This window comes from Arachis stenosperma, chromosome 5 (assembly GCF_014773155.1).
Source record: "Arachis stenosperma cultivar V10309 chromosome 5, arast.V10309.gnm1.PFL2, whole genome shotgun sequence".
NCBI lineage: Eukaryota > Viridiplantae > Streptophyta > Magnoliopsida > Fabales > Fabaceae > Arachis > Arachis stenosperma.
In genome coordinates, this window is record NC_080381.1 from 2,312,008 (window position 1) to 2,339,238 (window position 27,231).

General features: G+C 30.4%; 4 protein-coding genes across 7 annotated transcripts; all 4 read right to left on the bottom strand.

Annotated features, from left to right (window-relative positions):
• Positions 1–862: 862 nt before the first annotated feature.
• On the bottom strand, positions 863–4,864 carry LOC130979100 (ATP-dependent Clp protease proteolytic subunit 4, chloroplastic). The gene is made up of 2 exons (XM_057902456.1): positions 4,348–4,864; positions 863–1,564 (listed from the first exon to the last, which is right to left on the bottom strand). The coding sequence occupies exons 1-2, from the start codon at positions 4,794–4,796 to the stop codon at positions 1,081–1,083; spliced, it is 933 nt and encodes a 310-aa protein (XP_057758439.1). The 5' UTR covers positions 4,797–4,864; the 3' UTR covers positions 863–1,080.
• A 2,175-nt stretch (positions 4,865–7,039) lies between these two features.
• On the bottom strand, positions 7,040–8,659 carry LOC130979426 (uncharacterized). The gene is made up of 2 exons (XM_057902870.1): positions 8,453–8,659; positions 7,040–7,870 (listed from the first exon to the last, which is right to left on the bottom strand). Exons 1-2 carry the CDS (start codon positions 8,593–8,595, stop codon positions 7,213–7,215), a joined length of 801 nt encoding a protein of 266 aa, XP_057758853.1. The 5' UTR covers positions 8,596–8,659; the 3' UTR covers positions 7,040–7,212.
• Positions 8,660–11,750: 3,091 nt separating this feature from the next.
• On the bottom strand, positions 11,751–14,033 carry LOC130979705 (uncharacterized). The gene is made up of 5 exons (XM_057903227.1): positions 13,707–14,033; positions 13,227–13,322; positions 13,099–13,147; positions 12,722–12,841; positions 11,751–11,893 (listed from the first exon to the last, which is right to left on the bottom strand). The coding sequence occupies exons 1-4, from the start codon at positions 14,031–14,033 to the stop codon at positions 12,753–12,755; spliced, it is 561 nt and encodes a 186-aa protein (XP_057759210.1). The 3' UTR covers positions 11,751–11,893; positions 12,722–12,752.
• A 3,720-nt stretch (positions 14,034–17,753) lies between these two features.
• On the bottom strand, positions 17,754–25,651 carry LOC130981886 (probable polyamine transporter At1g31830). Of its 4 annotated transcripts, none has more exons than XM_057905630.1 (3): positions 25,407–25,651; positions 23,983–24,140; positions 17,754–19,474 (listed from the first exon to the last, which is right to left on the bottom strand). In XM_057905630.1, exon 3 carries the CDS (start codon positions 19,433–19,435, stop codon positions 18,017–18,019), a length of 1,419 nt encoding a protein of 472 aa, XP_057761613.1. In that variant the 5' UTR covers positions 19,436–19,474; positions 23,983–24,140; positions 25,407–25,651; the 3' UTR covers positions 17,754–18,016. The 4 variants fall into 4 exon arrangements, with proteins under 4 accessions (XP_057761613.1, XP_057761611.1, XP_057761610.1 ...); XM_057905628.1 differs by having other exon boundaries at positions 23,983–24,229; positions 25,407–25,645; XM_057905627.1 differs by lacking the exon at positions 25,407–25,651 and having other exon boundaries at positions 23,983–24,438.
• Between the last annotated feature and the right edge of the window lie 1,580 nt (positions 25,652–27,231).

Here is a 27,231-nt window from a genome sequence, read left to right on the forward strand (position 1 = left end):
TAAAATATTCCAAACCCTTTCCCCTTAGCTTATTAAATTTAATACAATCATGTAAAGTGTATATCAAAATCAATCACTAATATAAAATATACATTGAAAATGAATTAAATAACACATCTATTTATATACAAATATATAATATACACATAATAATTTTGAATTTCATATTAATATTGACAATAAAGAGAGTATGAAGAAGCCAATGAGTTATAACTCAAATGACATAGTCTTTCCATACTTATTTAGAGGTCGCAAGTCTCTTTATCTTTGATAAAAAAAAAAGAAAAAAAAAGAGTACGAAGAAACAAATATGGACCCCAAAAAAGCCTAGATTTATGCAGCAAGACCTTACCAAATAAGACAAAGGGGTAGCCGGTCTTAGCTGATCTCACGTTTTTGCTTAATGCAAATCACCTAAATTATTGGCAGAATCAAATATCCTTTTTCCCCTTTATATAACTTGTATTTGACCAATTTGATTAAACTTAGTTAAGGAAAAAATTTGGATATGTAGTATTATTCTTATTAAATTTACACCAACTTTGAAAATAAGTCTCTCATTTTATTAGTATAGAAATAGGTTCACATTACAAAATTCTTAGTTTTAAACAAACAACAAAACTTCCTAATCATAGTTATGCAATGGTACCAACAAATCCAACCCTCAACATTGAAAGCTCATAACGATTTTCAAATTCCTCTATTTGTTCTTGTTTATCTCTCACTGGTCCTCTTTAGTACATTCTTAAATCAATGTATCTAAATATGATTATACTTAGATATATTGATTCAATGATGCAATAGAAATTGACGGTAACAAATAAATAAGAACCAAGTGAGTAAAAAGTAAATAAAAATAAAATGAGAATCGAACAATAAGAGCTTTATAACAATAAACATGAGTAAACATCAAATAACAAATTTTCCCAATAATTAGATTACAATTCTTAACAACCAAAAAGTGGCAATCATAACAATCCTAATCGTTAAGCCAAAATGTTGTAAACTGCTGTAACCAAAAGAGAAACTTTTTAAGTTTTGAACATGTAATGATGTACCAGTAATTGTAACATGATAAACCTAGTATATCTCATCATCAGGGATGTCTGGGTTCAGGAATTTCTTAGGGTCCTTACTTATTTCTTCATAATTCAGTGTTGATTTCACCCTTTCTGGAACTGGCATCAGAGGAATAATTCTATCTCTATCTATTACACCATCAATGATTCCATACTCAACTGCTTCAATTGGAGACATGTACCTATCCCTATCAATGTCTTTCTGGACTTGTTCGAATGAGCGACCGGTGAAGCTTGAAATAATTCTTGTGACATTGTTCTTGTTGTGCATAACTTCTTTCGCCTGAATCTCTACATCTATAGCTTGTCCGCTAGCACCTCCAAGAGGCTGATGAATCATAATTCGTGTGTTTGGCATGGCAAGGCGCTTGCCTTTGGTGCCGCCACCGAGGATGATGGACGCAGTTGATGCTGCGATTCCAAGTGCAACTGTGGAAACATCGGCCCTCACAAGCTGTACGGCATCATAGATAGCCATTGTAGCACTAAATAAATGATATCATGAAAACCAAATTAGCCGTGGAAAAAGATATCAAACTCAACAAAATATTGCATTGAAAAACAGTTAAACATTGATTCCTCATTTCCTAATTTCCCAACAGCACGCACAACCAATATGTTGACACTACTTGAAACAACATGAGCGAGAACATGTACATCTTGGTTTAATCAGCATCAAACTATACAATACAAAAGGGAAAGTCAAAGAATGACAGCCATGATCTCTGGTAAAAATCATTGTGTTTCCAAAAAGTAAAAGACATGTTAACTAAGACTTGGTTTGATAAAGCTTTTTCAAGAGGTGCTAACAAGCACCTCATTTTGCGTTTGGTAGATTAAAAAGTCCAAATGCTTCTGCCTGCAGCTTTTAAAAGTTAGGAGTGCTTTTGAAAGCACCTAAGCGGGAAGTTTTCAAAGCTGGCTTGTGCTTATCAAATTTTATTTATTTTTCCGCACATATTTCCCTCTATTATATTGCCATTGAAATCCTTATTTCTAACTTCTCATCCTAACCTTCACAAATTCTAACCAGTCTTCATATATTTTTTATTTTTCAACCTAATCTTCATAAATTTCAACACAAATACATCTCTATCACATATTATGGATGAACTTCTATCTATTTATATTATTTTTTGAGCGTTGTTTTTGTATTTTTCAGTAGATCTATGATGTTTGTTTGTTTTTTATCTGTTCTTTGAAATGTGAAGAGGTTGACTTGGTTTATGAAAACCAATCATAAAATTTTATTTGTATGAATATTAATCAAAATTATAATAACATGTATATACATATGTAAATATAGATATATAATCATAAGAGTAGTTTATTTGAGATATGTGTCCCATTTTTTGTGATCTATAAAGGTGAGCCAATATATAAATAATTTTTATTTTAAAATTATTTTATTTTAAAATATTATATAAAATTTTAAAGAATTTGAAAAAAGAAATTATTCTTCGTTAGAATTATAAACATGTTTATTATAATTTATGGTGCTTATACTTATTAAAAGTCATTTTTAATTTGATTTTAGCAAACGCAAGTGCTGCAGCTTTTAAAAACCTATCTTTTAAACGATAGTTTCATAAGCTACTTTCAAAAAGTAAAAGCTTTATCAAACCAAGCCTAAGAAGGGAAGAAAAAGAAACACTTCATCTAAGTAGAGGCCTCCTATCTCTCTGCAACAAAGAATCCAAATCTCTGGTCATAAAATTGACTAAAGCCGAAGTTTGAGATGTTAAAGATATCTTGAAGGGAGAAGTACTTCAGAGGATTTGGCCAATTTTGGACAATAATGGACTCGCATCTCTTACAAAAACACATGGAGAATTCAGGGCTGATTTGATTGTGAGCTAATTCCATTAGAAAGCATGGTGATATGGTCATAATGATTAACTAATATACTACCGCAGGAGCTCAAAGTTACACCTTTACTTCAAGCCACAGGGAGGCAATGCGAAAAATGGATAACAAGTTTTTTCACCAAAACTAACGAGTTTGAAGGCCCTGATGCAAAGTTGTATACTAAGTTACTAAAAATCACAAACTAGATCATAGATATTAATATGATGGAAATGAGAGAAAACTTGGACTAATGAAGGAGTATCAACAAATCACTATTGATTCTTGAAACTAAATTGTTCAAGGCCAAATTTATAGCTAAAGCCTGCTCAATTGTCTAGAATCTCTAACCTTTGTCTCTCTTTATCCATATGGAACACAACTCTTTTCCAATGTCTATGTCAAATCCACATAAGAAAGATACAAACTTCAAGTGGCTGTAGTTGTCTTTCCCTTGTTATTTTCCTCAATTGTTTGGTACAATTTCCATTTGAACCTCCAAATGCACCTATTTAAACAGTTTAAAAATTTTGCAAGCCAAAGGAACATTTGAGGGGAAAAAAACCAAAGCCGTCCATTGATTATCATGTTATTTGTTTATATCTGTGTTTATTTCCAAGTCATAGTTTTAACTTTTAATGCCAGCTACTGTGGAGCACTCAACCCTAAAAAAATGATATAGCAAGATGGGTTGTTACATGCCTAGGGAAAGTGTCATCTGGGTGAGAGGGCTGATAAATGCAAGTAGGGGATGTAATAGAGTTATTCTAAACCCCAAAAAGCTTCAGTCGAACCAGAAGCAAAACTGCAAAAGGCTCTAAACTATTAATGCAAAACAGTAGACAAGGAAAAAAAAAAGGGGGGTGGGGGGTTCTATCTTCAAATTCTAAATTAGCAACATTGCAATTATGCCTCCAATGCTATAATCAGAATAATATGCATACAAATTGTAATTCCTGTAAATGACTTGCACATTGCCATTTCGCAGCATAAATCACGAAAACAAAAACTCTCTGTCCAAGTCTTTTACATACTACAACCCATGAACCTAAATGCAGCTTGACATTACTGAAATAGTAAATACTTAACACAAATTCACTTCAAACAAATTGCAATAACCTAAACCTTCATGAAGTATAATCCTTGATTCAAAATCATCAAACATTGAGCATCAGAACACAGCTAATCTAGTCAATGAAACTATATGACTGTGAATTTCATTGGAACTATAAATCAACCCCAAAGTTGGAACAGCAATACTCTAATGTACATCATAAGAACAATAATTCTAAATTCAAAACCACCATCAAACACTCTTAACTCAACTCAGCTAAATCATATAAACGGTGACCACATGAACTGAAACTCATTGCAAAATTTCTTTATGCAATTTGAAAGTAAGAAACATTTAAAAAAAAATCACCTGAGAGAACCACCAGGGGAATTGATGAAGAGCCTGATATCTTTGGTTGGGTCCTGAGCATCTAACAGCAACAACTGACTCATAACGGCGTCAGCAACGAAGTCATCGATGCTGCTGCCCAAGAACACGATCCTCTCTCTCAACAACAGACCCATCACGTCGCTCTCGGCACCTCTCAAGGCCGTGGCCGGCGTTTGGGGCGACGAGAGCTGAAAAGTGATACCAGGTTTTCGCGTTTGAGACCCAAAGTTTGCAGCTTTGGAGGGTGCAGGGGAAGCGGCAGTGAGGTGGCAACGGAGTGGGGTTACGGTGGTTGAAGATTGGGGAAAATGGGTTTTGGGGTTAAACGAAGAAATGGGTGGCTTTGGAAAGAGGTTACGGAAGGGAGAACGAGAGAGCGGGAGAGAAGAAGTTGATGGGTTAGAAGCTGAAAGTGAGAGCAAATCCATGGTGAAGTGTCTGAGAGAGAGAGAGTGCGAGAAGAAAGTGAAGGGGGAAAGCTTTGAAGCCCTGATATTCAAGGATAATTCTGTCACACACTTTTGTTTTTCTGGATTATTTTTAAATTTTGTTATTTTTTTTTAAGAGAAAATATTGAAAACCAATATTAATTGTGTGAGTGTTATACTTTAACATGATAATTTTTTGTGTTTTTTAAAATTATGAGAGGTACATAAATCGGACGGTTTGAGTACAGAAATCAGACGGTCCAATTTTTGTATTTCTTAAAAATCGGACGGTCTGATTTGTACTCTGTAAATTAAATCATCCCACATTTTATAAAAGAAAAAGTTTAGGGAGCCAATGGCCTAAGCGTACAATGTGTACAATGGAGGTTTAAGAAGTATTAGAGATATGACCATTAGTGTTATATTGTCCTGTCAGGTTACGCTTTTGGGATGAGTGGTTTCAGATATGGTATTAGAGTTCTAAATTCCAAAGGTCAAGAGTTCGATCTTTGGTGAACCCCAAAATCAGTTTAATTTTTTATTGAGATGTTTATTATCCTTGGTATCCGGATGGTTATTCTAACTAGTATGGTGATGTTCATTTTATTCATGGACCAAAAATTTAGCCCATTGTACACATTGTACACTTAAGCCATTGACAGTAGATCACAATTCAGAAAATACCACTGTTAATCCAATATTAAAAATAAAAATATGTAATTGTGCACAATGTGTATAATGAATTAAAAAATAAAATTAAAATTAAAAATTAAATCATTAATTAATTATTTAATTTCAAATTTTAAAATTTGAAAATTAAGATTAGTATTTAAATATTCATAGTTACGGTTATTTCTAATCTCATCGTAACTTCCAATACACGTCCAAAACCCACCGTCATCTTCTCCGATTCTCACCTCGCGTCACTAAATTTCTCGTACATTAATATTATACATAGAAAAGATCAATTAATTATATTCTCTGTTATATGTGTTTATTAAATAATAGAGACTAATTTATCAAAAAAAAATTATCAAAATTTGATGTAAAAACTAAAATTTGTTGAACTACTAAAAATTCCTTGAAATTTATTTGAGATATTACTTATAAAAAAACTTCCATAAATTTTACTTAAAAAACAATTACGTGACAAATAGGAAGGTTTTTTTTATTTTCACCAGCTTTAAATATACTTCTCAAAATATACTAATTAAAAATTAAGACTAAGATTATTATTTAAAAAAATTAATAATTTAATTTGTAATAAAACCTTACTCTCTATCTAAACTTTGTGGAGCAATTTGTCATTTTCAACATCTTCAACGACTAGGGAGTAAATAACTAAATATATTCTATATATGTGTGAATGAATTGGATTTGAATCTACAAATAAAGGAGTTGTCTACCTGTGTGTTGATGAATCATGCATTAGATAATACTATAATAGTGAAGCTGAGTTTGTGAACTTTTATTGACGTGAAAATTGCAATGTTTATACGTGTGTATGTATCAAATTATGCAAATTCTTCGTCATTCGTTAGATTTATCCAGTCATAATAATTAATAAACCAACTTTACATAATAGTAATCTTTTATTTTATTCAGATGAATATGCTCAAGACAAGAAATGGATTTAATTAGTAAGGAAGTATTGAATTGCAATCTTCATTTTCTTGAACTACAGCTGATTAACAAAGAAATGTTAACATGCACCTTTTATTGTTGATTTCTCTGACTTTGTGAGGTCTCATCTTCACTCCAAAGCTGTGCAGAGTGTAGCTACTAGAGAAGGCAGCTTCTAAAATCTCTAAAACATCACTTTCTCATCCTAAATTCTAAAGTTCTTTATCTGAATTCAATGGAGACTCACAAGACACAATTGAAATATGAGGTCTTTCTCCACCTTATAAACTCTGCACAAGCTTATAGAAATATAATCAAGGCGCTTAAGTTCTCAACTTTTGGCCTTAACTCAATTCACCCTTCGTTCTGAACCTCGAGGTTTGAACTCATTATAGGCTCATAATACATCAAGAGCAACAAATTTTTATCCCACTAGATAAAATCAGCTATATTAGAGACTCACGAAATATGTCTAAAATATCTGTTCTTCCGGTATGTGCATTCTATGAATGTTTTCTAAGACTTGTATCTTACAATAGTGTATGCACATGAGATTCCTAGGATACAGACATCCGAAGCATATGGTAAAAACTAAAAAGCAAAAGCTGCAACTCAAAATGTGAAAAAATTCTCAAGATGATTTATAATTGTATTAATAGTATATTAATAAACAGTCAATAGAAGGTCTAAGTCTATCTAATTTAAAAGAAAAAAAAGAAGAGATTCTAAATCAGATATTGTTACAGACATATATAATAAAACTTCCTTTCTACTACACTATGCCTCTGCCAACCTACATTTCTTCTTCTTCTTCTTCTTCTTGGATATCATCTGAACTTTGGAGATGGCTCAACTTAACTTTTGCCCTCTTTGATTGTGATGAGTCTTCTCTTGCGTCCTCTTTGTTAGCCTTCCTCTTCTCTCTATCACTATTTTCGTCATCCTCATTACTCTCTGTCTTCTCTCCGTCACCGTTTTCTTCATCGACAGCCACTGCAGGCTGTTTGGCACTTGAATTATCTTCTGATTCCAACGTGGATGCTTTTGGATCAGACTGTTCAGCTTTATCTTTGTTGCTAGATGCTCTGTTCTTGGCTGATCTTTCGAATTCCACCAGAAACGAGCGGACTTCTTCATTGTTAGCAAGATCCAAAGGGGTCTTTCCCGCCCTTGTCTTGGCAGTAAGACTCGCCCCTTTCTTGGCCAAGTACCTAACAAGCTCCAGATGGGAACCTTGAGCTGCGTAGTGTAATGAATTCATGCCTTTGCGAGTACAAGACTTGATGGATGCACCAGCTGCAACTAGAGCCTTAACAACTTCCAAATGCCCCTTCTGAGCAGCAAAGTGTATTGCGGCCATGTCATCCATAGCAGAAGCACCAACATCAGCCTTATTCTTGCACAGATAACTTACTATCTCAGCATGTCCAGCAAATGCTGCTAAATGAAGTCTATGGTCCAAAGCTAATTGTCAAAGGAACAAAGTGGAAATGCTATAATTTCCAAGACAAACCAAATTCATTTTACCCTATATAAAACTTCCTTACTTATTTCCAATTCTTCCTAGGGTATCTTTAATTAGAGGAAAAAAATTGGGTAAAAGTTTTCTTTGATGAGCTCCATGAGTCCATGTGTAATTTCACCCCATTTTTACTCGCCAATAAAACAACTCTACCTCATAATAACAAGTTCATAGGGCATTACACATTAAGCACATAACAAAGTACCAAATCATTTTCAGATAAAACATGCAGCACAACTCTGTTCTTGCAACAAAAAGATAAAAAGCATAAACAATAAGTCAACAGAGATTCCAATACAATGGTATTAGGGAAGCTAATCCACAATTCGATGCAGATAGGTCAAAAAGGAAAGGGATGAAAATCGCAATGGATTCAATTATCATAAGGAAAGAACAAGTTAAACTTCAAAGCAAACGAATTGAATGGAGAATTTACCGTGGGAACCGAACAGAGTGTTAGGGTTCCGTTAGCAATTATTAGTAGTAGTGATAATAAATGAGAGGAGGATACGGTGTTCTGGAATGCTTGTCTCTGGAATTAACGGCCAAAGGGTTTGAAGTCAAAATCATCTGAACAGCGACGAGATCACCGGACCTTGCCGCCGTATGAAGCTCGTCGCCGGTGCTTCCTCTCTGTGGGTTGCCTTTACCCATCTCCACGCGTTCCTCTCTGCTTCTTCACTTCACACACTGACAATGTTTCGTTTTGGTTTTGTTTTGTATTCTTTTAAATTTGTGTAATTGGTTATATTGTGTAATTAAATTATATAATTTATTTATACGATTATTTAATTAAACAATATAAAATTATATAATTGTTTAATTACACAAATAAAAAATATTTAGTGACAAAGGTATTGTTTAACTAAAAAAAATGTACAACAAAATTTTTATCAGAATCTAAATATGGAAGCAACAAAATTTTTAAAGTCGTATCTACCAAATCTTAAAAGGATGATAACAATGTATACACACATGATGTGTAGAGGGAGAAAATTTTTTACACCTATATATATTTGTTGTCAATAAAAAAAATTACCAAGTGTTTAGAGAGAGAAAATTTAAAAGACAATATCTATTATTATTTTAATAAGTTGTAGAATTTTTTTTTGTTTTTTTACTATTTTTTGAAATACGTGAAAATATTTAGTAACTAAATATAATAAATATTTATTTAATTAGTGACTATAAAAATGATATTGGACTTTTTTTGTAAATTCTATTTATTTTGGGTAATAATTACGGTTTAAAAGATTAAAACATTTTTATAAATAATGATTATAGTAAACAATATAAAATTTACAATATACGTAAATATAATCAAATTCAATACTTGATATAGTCACACAAAAAAAAGAAAATTCAATACTTAATACGTGAAATAATCAAATTCATCTCACAATTAAAAATTAACACATAATAAATTAAAAATAATTAATTATTCATTTATCAACTTAAAAATCAAAATACAATATAAAATACTGTTTAATATTTAAAATAGATAAATTTAAATTTAAATTAATATTCAAATCATATATATTAATTAAAAATTATATTTACGTATATCACAAATTTTATATTATTTACTAGAACTATTATTTATGAAAATTTTTTAACCTTTTAAACCATAATCATATTGTTTTTCTAAATATATATTACTTTCTCAAAATTTTTAATCAAATTATTACTCTTTTTATATTTCTAATAAATTTTGATAGTTATTTTAAATAATTATTTAATTTAATTAGTATTTTAAAATAAATTTTGTTTATTATTATTCCAAAAAATGTATCTAATTACTATAGAATTTTTTTTATGTATTTCTTGTGAACATTTTAGAAGGAGAGTTTTTTTCTCATACATATAAAAAAGACTTTTTTTCTATAAATCTTGTAATTTATAAAATTTAGGTCTGTATTTTTAATATTTATTTATAAATATGGTTTGATCCAAAATAAATAAAATTTTACAAAAACAAAAAAATTCAAATAAAGGTCCAATATTAATTTTGTAATTACTAATTAAATAAATATTTATTATATTTAACTATTAAATTTCTTCACGTACATCAAAAAAAAAATTGAAAACATTTTACAACTTAACAAAATAATGGTAGATATTGTTTTTAAATTTTTTCTCTTTAAACACTTGGTACCTTTTTTTATTGACAACAAATATATATAGGTGTAGAAGATTTTCTCCTTCTACATCATAGAATCTACCTACACACATTTTAATTTAGTCGTATGACTCTTATCTGAAATAATTAACTCTTATTGATGTTAGGTACTAAAATTAATAGGAATAAAATAATGTAATTAAAATTTGTGATTAAAAAATGAATGAAATTGAACGAAAATTTAGATATTAGCAAAAATAATATAATTAAGTGGTAAAATTATAATCTTTTAAAATATATAAAAAAATTATAATATTTTTTATATATTATAAAAGTTTATGCAAATAAATTATACATATAAAAGATTATACTAATTTTTTTTCTAATTTTTACTTATTAATTTTATGCAAAATATGACATACATTAATAAATATCTTAACTATCTATATATAGTTTTCTAAAAGTAATCATATGAGAAACAAATAAATCACCACTTATTCAAGTTATTATAATACCAAGTTGATTAACTTAATTTTGTCAAGCTCTCATCTTATACAACTTTATCAAGTTATATGATATTAACTTAATCTTATCAACATGTATAACTTATTTTTAACACATGATTAAATAACAATTCATTATTTGACTAAGTTAAAGATGACAAGTAAGCTAGTTTATTCAATTTTGACCTTAATCAAAGATTATCAGTAGATATTCTAAACTTTCATATGCTATATATATATATATATATCATTTTTAAGTTGATCAAGTGGTAATTGATAACATTATACTTAGACTTTAGTCAATTTTATAATGTTCTTTAGTTTTTTTCAAACTTTAACTTACTTCGCTTGTATCACTTATAATCTCTAATTATTTTGTTCATTTCAAATAAAAAAGAATAATTTTACTTCTTCTTTTTACAATTGGCACCATCATTATCATTCTAAAACATAATTAAAACATTCTGCTCACTTTAACTAAGTTAAATTATTGTGTTTCTCAACAATTTAAATACATCATTTTAGTCAAGTTAAATGATAATGACTTTCAACGATTTATGTAAACTTTTTGAATTAAGTTAAATAGCTAAAGTCTCTAATGATTTACTAATGTATTTTTCACTAAGATAAATCTTGATGACGTCCCACAATTTAATATAAAAACCTAATTCGTTGTTAACTATCACGATTTATGTAATTTATTTAGAACAAAAATAATTATTTATGTTTTAAAATATTTATGTAATATTGTTATGAATTTGTTTTATTCATGTCATTTACCCAAAACTCTCCTGCATGGCTGCATGCATATATAGGTCCATTATTAACTTGTAAGTGGTATATTAATTCAAATAAAAATTTTAATAAATTGTGGAAGGAAAAAGATTACTCAATCTAGACAATTGGAACCCGAAAGTAGTATTTGCGTGATGTGGATGAATTGTTGTGGAAAACATTATAAATGGAAGTCACTTAATTTTAGTATTAAGATTCCGCTTCAAGCGACTTATTTAGAAATTGCAGCCACTTAGGCACTTACTCACAAAATTCATTCAGACAAAAATATCTCAGTATTATTTACTCATTTTTTGCTTCAACAGAGAATGGAGTATTTTATTTTATTTTTTTTTAAGAGAAAAATATAACACATACATAAGGACTAAGGACTAAGGACTAAGGAGTCATGCCCGTGGAAAAAAAAAAAAAACAGACTAAGCCCAAAGGAGTAAGGAGTAGTGAGCCTGACAAAAAGAAAAGCTAGAAAAATTAAAACCAAGGCGTATCCTTCTAGCCGCCACCATAATCCAGACTGCTGCTTTATGTTCCTCTCCTAAGCATCAAAATTTAGGCAGTTTGATCAAGTTAGATATGAACGGACGGACAGCTATGCAGAAATATCTCCCAGAACAAAGACTTGAAAGAACAGTGGGAACTTTCAATAATCTAAAAATCATGGGAGTGCATCATTTTTGCTCCCAATGAGACATCTCCATTATTATTAGTAGGATAACTTGAAGTAAAATTCTTTAAATAGTTATATACAGTATATTATAACAAAAACACAAAAATGAGACAATTACACATATTTTTATCAGAAAATAACCCATTCACATTGAAAACTCTACTAAGTTTTAACTGTGTTATTGCTGCATTGGATGCATATTGTTTTGTTGCTAATTCTATTGCAACACGCCAGTATCTTTCTCTTACTGCAAGTGCAAAATATAAGTTTGACTGTTTGCGGAATCCTTCCCTTTCCCCTTATTTGCTGTAACCTTGTTGGGTTTTTATTTTTCCTTTTTGCTCTCTAATATAAAAAAGTAACTATATATATTTGTCCTTTTCCTCTTTAGCAGCTTCATCTTTACTTTTTCTTCTATTATCATTACCTTTAAATGCTAATCACTAAAACTCAAAAAAAAAAAAAAAAACAAAAAGCAGATAATAAGATTATCACTATTGATCTTAATTAACTAGGCAAATTATCATGTTAAAAATACTTATGATGCTTGCTAGCCCTCCGAATATATCAATTGAATATGCACACAATTATTCAAGGCAAAATGCAATTATATGTTTCAAATCAAAAGGCAGAATGAAATGGATATATAGCAACCAGGCATAGTCTCAGAAACCATGATCAGAAATTGATACTCACCTTAGAGAACTCAGAATCTATAAAATGACTGTTAATTTGACGAAATCCCATAACGATTTCGAAGAGAGTCAATAGCCTTCTCAAACGACTGCGAAAGCTCAGTGATTGAAGTTTTGCATGCTGCAATTTTCAAATGAGAATTACTATCTGTTAATGTAAGCAGTATATGTATGTGTATGTGTATGTGTGAATAATTTACATCTGAATACGAATATGTTAAACCATAGACAATGAGGCAGGTAAATAACTCCAACTGCAGTTTAAATTCAATTATCAATTGCTCCAAGAAAAAAAATGATGCAGTTGATAAACCAAAGTACAAAAGATTTTCATGAATCGGAATATAAGCACATGCAATTGAATTTTACTACGCATACCACGAGATGCGCTGGCCTGTGCCTCTGCCATGAACTCATCATAAGATGCCTGGACATAGACCTCGTTACGATTCTAACAGTTTTTTCCAAATCACAGATCAAATAACGTTAGTCAAAGAGGTGAAAACCTTCATTGCCTCACGGCTTTCAGTGATCCGTTCGGATAACTTCTTGTACTCCTTTTCTGCTTCATCCATCACTTGGTGGCATGCTTGAGTCTGCATCTAAAATTTCAAAATAAAAACAGCAATGTGATTAATAATTAGCCTAAAGATCTATCACAAACTCACAGAAATTCGTCACAGGTTTACCATTCTTTGATCAAATATGCCAGAGTATCTAACTGTTCTCTCAATTTCTGCTTATACTAGTTCCGAATGTTCTAGCTAGGCACCAATGTAAGCATTCTAATTCCATATTAATCTGTTTAACTTCTAAGAATATGTGAATAACATCACAGATTTTCAATTTCGTTCATATTTCACATGGTCAGGTTCTCGAACAATTTTTAGCTGTTATGTTATAAATTGATCTCATCAACATGATTATACAGTATTAAAGAGAGTGAGATCATTAGAGAAAAGCGCGCGAAATTAAATAAGTAAAACCTTCAAGCGCTTGTGCAGACGCGAATGAGAAGCTTCAAGATCCTTGAGGATCTCGGAGTGAGAACGATCGCTTTGGCGCCGGAGATCGTCCACGCCTGCGGACGCCATGGCCTTGAGGTCGGCGATGCTGCTCAGAGGCCTGTGGCTGAGAGGCGGAGAAGCGCCGGTGAGATCGATGGCAGCTCTCTTAGCTGCGGCCTTGGAAGTAGTAGCTGTTGGCCTGCTGAAAATCGCCGATTTTGGAGAATCGTTCGTCGGAGAAGCCACCGGCGACGGCGTTTTCAGAAAATCGGCCATCCTCAGCTTCGTCTTCTTTCCCTTCTTCATATTTCTCTCACTGAATTTTCGAATTTCAGATTGTGAGGTTTTAACCCTGCTCGCTGTGGGTATCTATATATCTGGCGGGCTTTTCAAATCTTGACGCGAAAATTTGAAATTTTATTTTATTATTGAACCGTTAAAAAATATAAAATAAATAGGAATAATATTTTTTTTTCTTTTTAAATTTGATGTGAACCTGTGAATGAGAAAGATCAAATAGAGGTTCGAGTTTTATTCCTAATTTTAAACAAAAAAAAAAATATTTTTGTTATAGGAAAGAAGTTGTGTTTTGGGAGAATATTGGAGAGTGGGGTGATTTATCGGGCGGTGGAGCTGCCGGTCAACACGCAGAGGCGTGGTGATTTTGCTACGGAGCAACTTGTCCGCACCACGCAGGGGCGTGCTGACGCGGCAAGCATGTAGGTTCTAGCACCACGCAGGGGCGTAGTGGAGCTGACGTCGCGGAGTCCCGATGCACCACGGGGGGCGTGCTGCAGCTGCTGGTATGCAGGGGACAAGTCTCACCCTGGTAAACAGCAAGCGTGGTGCGTTCATTGCTCTATATAATCAGCAAAGCCTCCTCCTCCAACTGCAATGAGAAAGAAAGTATTAATGAGAGGGTAGGGAAAGGGGGTTGCGAACTCATATTAGAGGGGAAGAGTGTTGCTGCTTCACAAGGATAAAGGAGAAAAAATAGGCAGTAAAAAAAATATTATTTTGTGTTTATTTTAAAGAATGGTTCGTAATTATAATGCTCCGGATGAACATATTATAAATTATTTGAATCATTCAATCTATGTAAGTTGGTAAATTATATTTTTATTATATATTTTAATTTCTGTTATTTTTTGTTATTTAATATATTAAAATATAATTTTTTTTGTTAATTTTAAATTAATTTTCTGTTATAAAAATACTAAAATAGAATATATATTATACTATACTATATGACATATTAAAAAATTTAAAAAATATATATATATTTCTCTACGATAAAAATATAAAAATAATACTATAGTAAAATAAAAAATATACATTTTGTAAATAAATATGTATGTTGAACATATTCAAAAGTTTAATGTATAAATGTTAAAGTAATTAATAAATTTTAGAAAAATATATATACGTTGTTATTATTAATAATATTAGAGAAATATATGTTGATGCAAGTTAAAAAATTATTTTAACTATGGTAATGCACTTCTAACAAATAAAATATTAAAATAAATAAATATCTAAATAATATTATTAATTGAAGTGATTACATACATTTTATAAATAGATATGTTAATATTTGTTTATTAATAAATGAATATTTATAAGTAATATAACAAATATAATTTTGTTGATGCAGCCTAATAGAAATTTGTTGGTGCATAAACTGGATCCGCCACAGAGTTAGAATCCGAAGGTCGAAAACTACTTACGCGTCACCGGATTCTACCACGTATCTAGGATTGGGATGATAAGAAGATCTCACCCGTTGTTAGCTGCTCTGGTTGAAAGGTGGAGGCTAGAGACTCACACTTTTGTCTCCCTCGTACACTGCAGCTCTATCATCCTCCACCTCTAAATCATTTTGAATCCCTTCCGCCTCTACGGTTTCAAACTCAATATACAGCTCAATCTGTGGCTGTTGCATCTGAGTCTGCGATGAATTTGAAATATATTATGCATAGTCACTTCGTCAGTGATTGGCATGGTATCAAACTGTATTAGACCACCAAAAATTACAATCGGATTCCGGTACAGAATTATGCTCACTCTCATTAACGTACCGTTCTTCATGCTTTGACAGAGACCATTCTGAAGTTCCATAAACGTCATGGTGCATGGAACCACAAACGAAAACGGATTCTAGCACACAAACCTCACTCCCTCATGAGTATTACGTATTATTTCACCGTCGCGATACACTACCAAGTTTGTGGTACCCTCCATTACACCAGAAACACACTCAAAGAACACTCACACACTTCCTTTTGCCTTGGAAAATAATACAGTTACCTCATGGGGAGTTAGCTGCACCCACAAATGATATAAATACTACTGTTGCATTAGCTTTACTTACATCAGTAGCATATTTCTATGCGGGTCTTTCGAAAAAGGGATTAGTTTATTTTGGTAAATACATCCAACTAACTCCAATCCATCTACCAATTAACATCTTAGAAGATTTCACAAAACCCTGTTGCTTAGTTTTCGACTTTTCGAAAATATATTAGCTGATGAATTAGTAGTTATTGTTATTGTTTCTTTAGTACCCTTAGTAGTTCCTATACCTGTCATGTTCCTTGGATTATTTACAAAAGACTAGTACTGCAGTACAAGAAATTCTCTAAATACGGTAGAAAAAGACTCGAAAGAATCAAAGGTTCGGTCCTTTTTCTTAAATTTTTTATTATACAGAATAGAATTACAGTACAGAATTTATCGACTGAAATTTAGTTCTTTTACCGGCTTAGGCTTAATATGTTCATAAATTCGCGGACCTGTAAATTAGAAATTCATCTCGGACAATTGCACCTTCTCAAATTGTTTCTTTTTAAGAACCAAGAAGATTTGTGCCAAAATAATCGATGCCAAGAAGAACAAAACACCTTGGACACGTAACGGATCTTGAAGTACTATTTCTGCATCCCCCTGACCAAATCCACCCACATTAGGATTACTCGTTAATGGTTGATCAAGTTTGATAGATTCACCCTCCGAAACAAGAAGTTCCGGTCCTGGAGGTATAATATCAATCACTTCACATCCATCCGATGCATCCGCTATAGTTATTTCGTATCCCCCTTTTTCTTTTCGTATGATTTTTTTTACTATCCCCGCTGCTGTAGCATTATACACAGTATTATTACTCTTGCTAAAATGGACTCGAGCACTGCCTTATATAGAGAGTAGCATTCACCACGCCCCCACGTTTTAATTGCCTCGGGCCAATCACGTCCTGCCACGTGTCAGGACACCCCCACGTGCCACGTCATCACACTCCCACGTGATGTCCAGGTGTACCAATCAAGCTCCGCCACGTCACCATCACGCCTCTACGTGTTACATCAGCACGCCCCCACGTGGTGCTTACCTGGCCCAGTCAGGTTCCGCCACGTCATCATCACGCCCCCACATGCTAGGTCAGCACGCCCCCACGTGATGCCACCGTGTCCCACTCAACCTGCGCCACTTCATCTCGCCTGTCACTTGTCGCAGTCAACACACCCTTGCGTGTTGACCATGCATCCACCATTGGGTAAAACACAATATTCCCCATTTCTAACCAAAACACCACTTTCCTTCCCATATTGAAATTCTTGAGCCTTATATCGATTTATTTTGTGAAAGAAAGGTAGCCAATAGATGTTATATTGTTATAAACACTTATTTTTTTAAAATAAAAATATTATTTATATATCAAAATGAATCCCTGTATATTTATGTACAAAATACATGCGTAGTTTAGCTCAATTTAATATATATTCTATTCTGATAGTTCATTTTAGTGTATATATACTTATATAGCATAATTATTTTTAGAAATAGAACAATTTTATACGCATCACAATTTGATGAATAAAATTATCCATAAAAATCACATGTGAATTTTCACCCAAATTTTGCAACCTCCAATCAACCAAACCCTAAAATGACAGGACTGATAAGTTGAATTTTCTGTCTTGCTCATTCACATGTATTACTTAAATTACCTTATTTTGTGTAAAAGAAAATAACTTACAATTTTTCTTTTATCTATTCTAAAAAAATTCTTCCCAAACACTAAGCAAACCCAATCATGCAGTTTGTCTAAACATGACAGGGGGGAACCAAATCAAATTACAAGTTTCTTAGTGGAGTGGCATATTAAACAGCTAAAGAACCAAAAGCATAAGATACAAAGCTGCCCCTTCTATGCAGCTATAATGCATTAACACCTCAAAAAAATAACCTCAACACTGTCAAAAAATAAAAAATCTAGAAACATGATAAGTTAATTAATTCACCAAAGAGTGAGTGCTCTCCTCATGTTCAAGATCTGGGAGATCAGCACTATGGGAGAACTTCAACCACCTCTTTTTCTCTACATATTTGATACAAGGCTGCAAGACAAGCCCAATTGACACAGCAATGAGGCTTACAACCATTACTTTGAGGGTGGAAAAATACAACACGACACAGATCAATGCGGTCGGAGGGATGCACATGAGGATCGCCCCGGTGGCTCCTCCTGGCACCTTGTAAGGCCGAGACGCATTGGGGTGTTTGATCTTCAACAATATGAATGCAATAAACTCCAAAATCATTCCAAAACAGTACAGGAAGTTTTCTGCCGCTACAATCTCTTGAAAGCTCATCCATGACAGTAGAATTACACCAGAGGCAGAGAAAAGTATACCTACAAGAGGGGTTCCATGACGAGATCTCTTGCTGAAGAACTCGGGCAACATTCCTCTCTCGGCCATCCCTAGAAGCTGGAAAGAGTCGCTGCTCATTTCAGCAACAAACATTCCCATATTTGACATCGCAGCAGCAGCCTGAAGCCACCATCTCAACCACGCTCCTCCAAGAATCATAGCAATATCCGAGAAGTAACCATCAGTCCACAGCTCTCGATTAAGGGGAACAGCGCCCGTGCCAATCAGAAGTGGGAAGAAATACCCCAGAACCACTAGGATCAACGCGAAAAACAAAGCTTTTGGAAGAGTTTTCTTCGGATTCTCCACTTCCCCAGAAAGAGTACTTATAGAATCCCAGTAATTGAGATTCCAGAACAAAGTATTCAAATACAAATTCCAATCAACATCTTTAGTGTTTACCACAGTCCATCTCGAAGGTTTCAAGTCCGGAATTGACAAAAACCCCATAACCACAAAAGGGAGGAGCGAGAAAACCCCTAAGAAAACAGCAACATATCCTACAATTGTTAAACCCCTGTAGTTCAAGAAAGTGAGAACAATTGTCAAACCCCAAGTTGCAAGGATTCTAGGTAATCCACCCCCTAATGCAGGGACTCCAGATTTCAGATAATCAAGAAACAGAACAGGATATAAAGCATTGTCTATCACACCACTCAGCCACTTCATCCAACCCTGCTGAAACCCCCAAAAGGGACCCAGCGCAGTCGAGACCCAAACGACATAACCGCTGTTTTCCGGGAACATTGTGCCCATCTCAGCAGTGATCAAAGCTTCAGGGATGCTCCATATGAATGGGAAAACTACAAAACCAAGAAGGGCTAAGAGTGGACCTGCTGCATGAACAGTGTCCTCAACACCAAAGGGACCACCTGAAACCTCATAGAAGATTAGGAATACAAGAGGGAGAATTGAAACTTTCTTCATGGTGTGAGTTCTCCTTGGGGAAGGTAAATCTACAACGGTGACATACTCAACATTGCTGTTGAACTCTCCCATTCTTGAAGCTTGTCTAGTAGTAGCTGCAGCCCTCAATTTCTGCACTCAGAAAAGTCAAGAAGGTTGTTTTTCTCAATTTAAGAAACATCAAAAGCAAAAGCAATTAAACTAAAAAAGAAAAAGAGATAATTTTTATTTTACATCCCACGGTTTCAACTTGTTTCATTAAAAAGAATGCAACTTTGGAAATTTCACCAGCAAAATTTCTCATATTCATTCACAGAAACAACAACCAGATAATAAAATTCAAGGAAGTTCGATCAACCCACAAAAGAAAGGAGATCTCGGACATAGATCTAAGTTGACCACTGGATAATTAGAACAAGCTATTCACTTAAAGCAACAAAACAATCAACGAAGAACAACTTAAAAACTAAGCAGAAACTGTGACTCAAGAAAACAGAGTCACCGATATAACAAAACAAGGACATTGAAAAAGAAGAAAATCGAGAGGCAGAATTGAAAAAAACGAACCATGAATGATTCACATATTGTTTCAGGGTTGAGAAGATAGCAGCATCATCCATTGTGGATTGCGATGAACACTACGGTGTGCGCGGTGTGATTTCAATTAAAAAAAAATGGCTGCTTCTTCACACCGAGCGCAGAACGGAAAGAGAATAAAAGGTGAAGAACAAAACCTGAAGAACACCGTGGCACGTGCACAAAAGCTTCGGTTTTTTAATGCAAACACGTGCAACAAGCAAGGGTTTTTCATCTGTTCCCAATTCCCAAGAAACCAAAATTCCTCATCAGGTTTGGTAACTAAATTATGCTTAGAGATTTTGTTGTCCGCTAAATTATTCATTAACTAAGCCAACCATTATTCTTGTGAGTATTATTTGTGTGATTTGGATTTCTGAACAATGAATGAATGCATGTGCAAGTAGAAGTTTTCTTTTATTTTTTGGTGACATATATAATTTTTTAGTAAAAATTTTATCAACTTCACATGAATAAGGGCATGTTTGAAAAGTTTAAAAATTATTTTTTTGAACTTTTGATTTATAGAAAGCAGTAATATTAATATTTGGTATAATTTTTAAAATTAAATTCTAATTTTTTTAAAAATTATTCAAATACTTATCGAAAAATAAAAAATACTTTTTTTCATAATAAAATTTTTTTTATCATTTTTTTATAAATAAATACTTTTAAAATTAAAAAATTAAACATAAAATAATATATTTATAAATTATTTTTAATATAAGCATTTATTATTCAAACTATTTTTTTTAAAAAAACTAATTAAACTATTTACTCAAACTGAACCTAAATCTTATCATAATTGTAAATACTCATCCTTAAATAAAGAACAAACATTATATTCTTTGTCAATTAAATAAATTATAACTTTTATTTATTATATTTTATATTAATAATTTAAATTTAAAATTTAAGGTATTTTTTTTTCGAAGCCATTAGCATTCACTAATAATAATAAATAGTAAAAATTAAAAGTAGCAATGTATCATTATGTAATTAAATCTAAATTGAATTAAGAAATTAATCCTATTTTAATTAATACTAGTTAATTTTTTAATATTATATTTTTTTAATTTCTAGTTTTACATTTTATATTCTAAATTCTAATTTTAAACTTTTAAAAAGTGACCATTTTAAAAAATAGATTTATAATAAATTACTCATTATTAACTAATTAAAAATTAATTTTCTATAATTATTCTTTTACTTATTATTATTTACGGTATCATTTTTCCAAGAATGGATAAAATTTAAATCTTTTTTTTTCCTTTTGCACTGAAGATGACCTTTATGACTTTATTATTTATCTTTCTATGTCTACCTCTCATTTCTTTTTTTCTATTTGGTCCTCTTAATATTTATTTTTTCATTAATATCACCATCTCAAATATCGGCTGCATCCACAACCACGTCATTTTACCACGTGGTTCATTTTATTAATGACAAATGATACTTACTAGTTACTGTATCTTTCTGTAACAAATTTAAAGTGGGGGTTTTACGGTTTACCCTTTAAATAATAGTAATAATAATTATCATCATCGTCAAAATCAAAATGTCAAATATTTTTCTGCTTTGTCATATCTATAATAACAACTTTGACATAGACACAAGTATCTAATTTGGTATGGAAAAACTAAACTCTGGACCACATACAATTTAGGATTTAGTTAATATAAGCTGTTTAAATATTTTATTTTAATAATATATGATAAATACATTAAAAATATTTTTTATAGATCTTTTAATTAATAAATTTATCTAAATTCTATAATTTAAAAGAATTAATCTCGTGTATATCATTATCCGAATTAGATTATTGTTTTTTTTTAGTTAAATTCTTCTAAAAAGAATATTAATAAAGTATTTAAATTGTTTTTAAATAAAATAGTGAATTTTCCGGGTAATAAAAATTATAATTTTTAAAATAAATCAACTTTTTATTTTAATAGATTTTTTTTCTTCCTTTTGACATGTCCCATGGTTGTACCTTGTCCAATACAAATTAAAGAAAACTTCCATAAACTCTACTAATTCAATCCACAATGAATGTTAAGAAAATAAACAATTATGTGCATTCATATAAAGTTCATATTTTATATTTAGGCATTTTAAAGTATCAAAAAATATCTTTAGACACTTTTATTTAAGAGTAAAATATATTTTTTATTAAAAATTTTAAAATTATTTTTAAATTTTATTTTATTTTAACTTTATCATATAAATTTTTATTTGCATCAAATATACTATTTATAGTTAATTTTTTTTTTAAATTTAAAAATAATTCAATAATAATTTTACAAAAATAATTTTTAACACAAATAAATTAGATATAATTCTCTTGTATTATTGTTGGATTGATCTTAAATTTTTTAAAAATTTAACTCTCAAAAATATATTTAATATAAATAAACAAATTTTAGAATAAAATTAAAATAAAATTTAAAAAATTTTAAAATAAAAATATATTTTATTTTTTGTTTAATTTCTACAAAAAAAAAAGGAAATAACGCTAATTGCCTACATACACCAAATAAAAAAAAAGTATATCTTAATCGTTATGCTAATTATACATTAAAATTAGTTATTAATATAAAATATATATTAAAATATAAATATATATTAAAAATAAAATAAATTTTATATATATTTAAATATAAATATATTAATAATTAATTTTAATGACTGATTTTAATATAAAATTAATATTTTTAATATTAAAATTGGTAGGTCAAATGTACTTTTCTCGTTAAGTGGAGCTGAACAATATATATATAGGGGACGAAGGAGGCTAAAAGCCTAAAATTCATACTAAGAATATTTTCGTGTAAATTAAATATTTTATATACATGAATATATAATATGGGTTGAATTTTGTATCTGTTATTTTTTATTTAATTTTTTTTTATATTTCAGTGTATTCTATAAATCAATATATCTTACAAAAAAAATTTTAAGTGTATCGAAAATACTGATGTTTCAGCTATTTTAACCATTGATTTTAATTAATATATATTTTTTATAATTTAGATTAACGGTTAAAATAATTAAAACATCATGTTTTTAATACACTTGAAATTTTTCCTATCTAACATACTATAATGATTAGATCAATCTGGGTCAAATCAATTACTGAATTAAGTTGAGTGTAATGTAACCCAAAAAAAAAAATATTAAGTGTAAATAATTTTGAAATGGTTAGTTTAGAAATTTAACTTTAATATTGTGAAACTTCCACAATACAATACCTGTTTATTAATTTTATATCATATAAATTATATAGAATATGATCCAAACGTTGTGGACCATCATATCCTATCCCCACTCTCCAAACAAAGCCAGTATACTTGAGAATCTCTTAAATAGTAGCAATAAACTTGACAAACACGCAGTAACTAATTAAACAGAGAAATTCGATAGGAGTTCTTTTTAATAGAAATTAATTAAATTTAAGTGGATTTATTTGCAAGATTATGAGTCGAATCTACTCTGGTAGGACTAGGAGTCTTGCGACTTAAATCTCAAAAAATAAAAATAAAAATATTATTTATAATAATTCAAATGACAAAATTTTTCTGGCTTGATTTAGTAAAGTTTATGAAAGCTATTTTTTTAAAAGATAATTTTTGAAAAGTTGCGACATTTCGTAAAATTAAATTAAAAATGATTTTTAATAAGTAAAAATATCACAATTGTGTTTGATAAAACAACTTTTAATAATTAATAAAGATAATTTTAAATATTTATTATTATATAAAGTAATATTAAATTTTTTTAATTTTAATAACTTTAAAAAGTTTCCTTTTAGATGTTTTTAAAAGTATCCCTAACTTTTAAAAGTTACAAAATACAAGTATTTAGACTTTTTAATTTACTAAACAACAAAATAAAATAACACCTCTTCACAAAATTTTACCAAACCAAACATCTATTTTCACTTAGAAATTTTAAGTCTTATTCCTAATTTTAGAAAAACCAAAAGAATAGTCTAAATCCTCTTCAATATAGCAGCAAAAAAATAAAAAAGCACGAAATGAAGGAGCAAGTTGCAATATCCTAACCTCTTGGTTCTGGGAATCATTATTATCATGTGGCGCCTGATGAGTAGTTTCTTGTGGCTGTGGAGAAGACCTGTCGGCAGCAACAGTAGTGTCTTCCACAGAGTCAACGGTGGTTCTTTCTTGCTTTGCCGCTACTCCCTCATCGTTCTTCACTTTCTCTGATGGTACCATCATCACCATGTGGAGTTTATTATAATAACTTATAAGATATTATTGTGGCAAGGGTTTTAGTTATATAGAGTGAAACCTGAGGAATGGGGAATATTGGGGGAATGAAAATAACATGTGAGGGTGGAGTACAACTACTGCAGCTTTACCTTCAACTTCAATAATTAAAGCTCAGGCAAAATATTACGCGGAATAATATAAGACGATAAAGGGGAACAAAATAAAACGTGATTCTTAGTTTCTTACTTTCTTAAGTGCCTCTACCAAAAAGTTCCAAAAATCTTTTTACCGGATTACAACACTAGCAATTTTTTTTTTAAATAAAAAGGAACTAGCTAGATTCCTGTGCATAAGGGAGGATAAATCTTTACCACCAGATAATCAATCAATATAAGTAAAAAAAAAAAAAAAAACTAAGAAATCAATTATAATATAAGACAATTTAAAAAATTTATTTTATTTTTTATTTTAAAATTCTAAAATTTAAGATAGTAGATTTTTTTATGACGAATTTATTTTTTAATTAGTTGATTTTATTTGATTATATTTTTAATTAGTTTTTTAAAGAAATTCATAAGCGAAATGAAAACAAAGTTTTTTTTTTTTAATTTAAGTAGATCAGCTACAAAATTAGATTCATGTTGAATTAAATCAATTTGTATTATTGAGTGGTAAATTGACTAAATTTATTCGTTTGTTTAAATAAGTATTGGAATTCAAATCCCGTCTTATATATGTAGCAATTCATTAGTCAATGATAATTTCTTAAATAGAACTTAGACTGTGTTTGGCTGGTATCCTTTAGACACAGAGACACAAATATTAATGCACAAGTAGATATTAACACAGATATACACAAAAATTTTTACCATATTTGGTAATAATATACAGGACACAATTCTCTAATTCAAATGTCTATTTTACTTTAAATATAATCACCACTGTCACCATTGTTATCAGTTATTTCCACTACTAATGCTAATTTTTCAACTTCATCCTAAATCAATATCATCAACAGAATTTAATCACTACTTCAACAGTTTAAATTAAAAATTGAAACATAATGAAAACTCCAGCAATTATTTTTTGAAAATCAAATACTGGTCCAAAAAAAAACAAAAATAAAAATGAGAGGGATGTAATGAGGGTTGAAAAAAAGTACAAATTTAACAAAAAAAAAAAAAGCTAAAATAGATCTGAAAAATGATAGTAGTGAAGCTGTGGGACCGTGACGGTGAAGCAGTGAGATCCATTACCGCTATGAGACCCATAACAGTGATGATCTGCGATGGTGGGGCAACGCGATCTGCGATTCTGGACTGCGATAGGTGGGTGACGACGGCATTGCGACTGTTTCAATGGTGGACAACAGATCTTGAGTGACAATAATGATGGTGGCAGAAGAAGAGGTGATTGAGGAAAGAAGATAGATAGAGACAAAAGAAGAGGAAAGAGGGAAGGAGAGGAAGGAAGAAATGTATTAGGTTTAAGGTTAAAATTGAAATTAAAGAAAAAAAAATAGTATCTTATGTCTATGTCTTAATGTCTTAACTTATAGGTGGTACATAAATTTTATGTATTTATGTTTATTCTATATTTTCTTATGTCCATTAAATTTTGTGTCTTGTCAAACTAAATAGAAGACGCGTGTTACTGCGTTTATGTCTTAAAAAAACATAGACAATAACCAAACGCTATCTTAAATCTATAATGAGTTAATTATTGATCTATTGAATTAAAAAATACTATTAACCAAAAAAAATTTCAAGTTAAATTAGTGTGATTGAAATTGTGAAATCTTTTGACTTCAATTTAAAGATTTTACTAAAAATATATATTTTTAACACGACATTGTGGCAACTTCTAATAGGTAATAAAAAAGTAAACATTCAGAGAATCAATCTCATAATGAAATAAACTTATATGATTATATCTAACTTCTCGAACAAGAACCAAATCTTTTCTATTGGCAAAGATCAGAGCTTTGTCCTCAAAACTGTCTTTGAGCACTTCATCGGAACATTCCCACAGCCACCCACCGAAACACTATACACTAGCTGGTACCGAACAAAAAAAAAAAAACAAAATAATATCAATTAAAATTAATAAAAAAGATACATTAAAATTAAAATAAAAAATAGATTAAAATTAAATATAAAAAAATTAATTTATTTTTTATTTAATTTTTTTTATGTAAATAAAAAAAAGACTTCTCAACATAATTTGTTCACATCATAGTTTGAGAATTAGGATCGAAATAATTCTTCAACCTTTTACTTAATTCTCCATGTAATAAGAAATAGACTCATTCAACTTCATTTGTCTATACTATGATTTCATCACGAATTCAAAAAATTAAAACAAAAAAATTTCTAAAACCTACAAACATATAATCTAATCTAATAACTAAATAAACAAGACTAAAAATATATTAAAATAAACTAATAACTTTTATAAATTATTTAATTTCTTGGTATCACAAATATTTAAAACACGTATTAGATATTGAGTTCCACTAACCATATTTTACCTTTTGAGTAATAAAATATCTTAATAACTCCATACACAACACAAAAATATACAAAGACATAAAATTTCTTTGCTAAAACAGAAACAGTAAAAAAGACCGAACACATGACATGATGATGAGTGTTACCGTAAACAGAAAAAACCAAAAAAATCTTCATGTTTACTGTAAAAAAATTCCAATCCACCATGTCACAGGTCTTTTCTAAATTAATTTTGAAAGTCTAACTCTTTTTTTGGATTTTATATTATTCATAAAATATAGCAACTCTTTAACAACTAAAACATCATAGAATGTACTCTTGTCCAGCCTAAATCCTCCTTTAAGATGACCAATAATACTCTAAAAAAGAACACAGTAACAAAATTTACTTTATAGAATTTTAGATGGCCTTATCTTTAATTAACATAATCTTTGGTTAATAGAGTCATATAAGTATACAATTATGTAAATTTCAAAAAGTTTGAATTTACCGACCAAAAATATGGTGTGAATATTAAATACAAACATATATTAAATATTAAATAAGCATTTTTGTAATTTTCTTCCCTTTT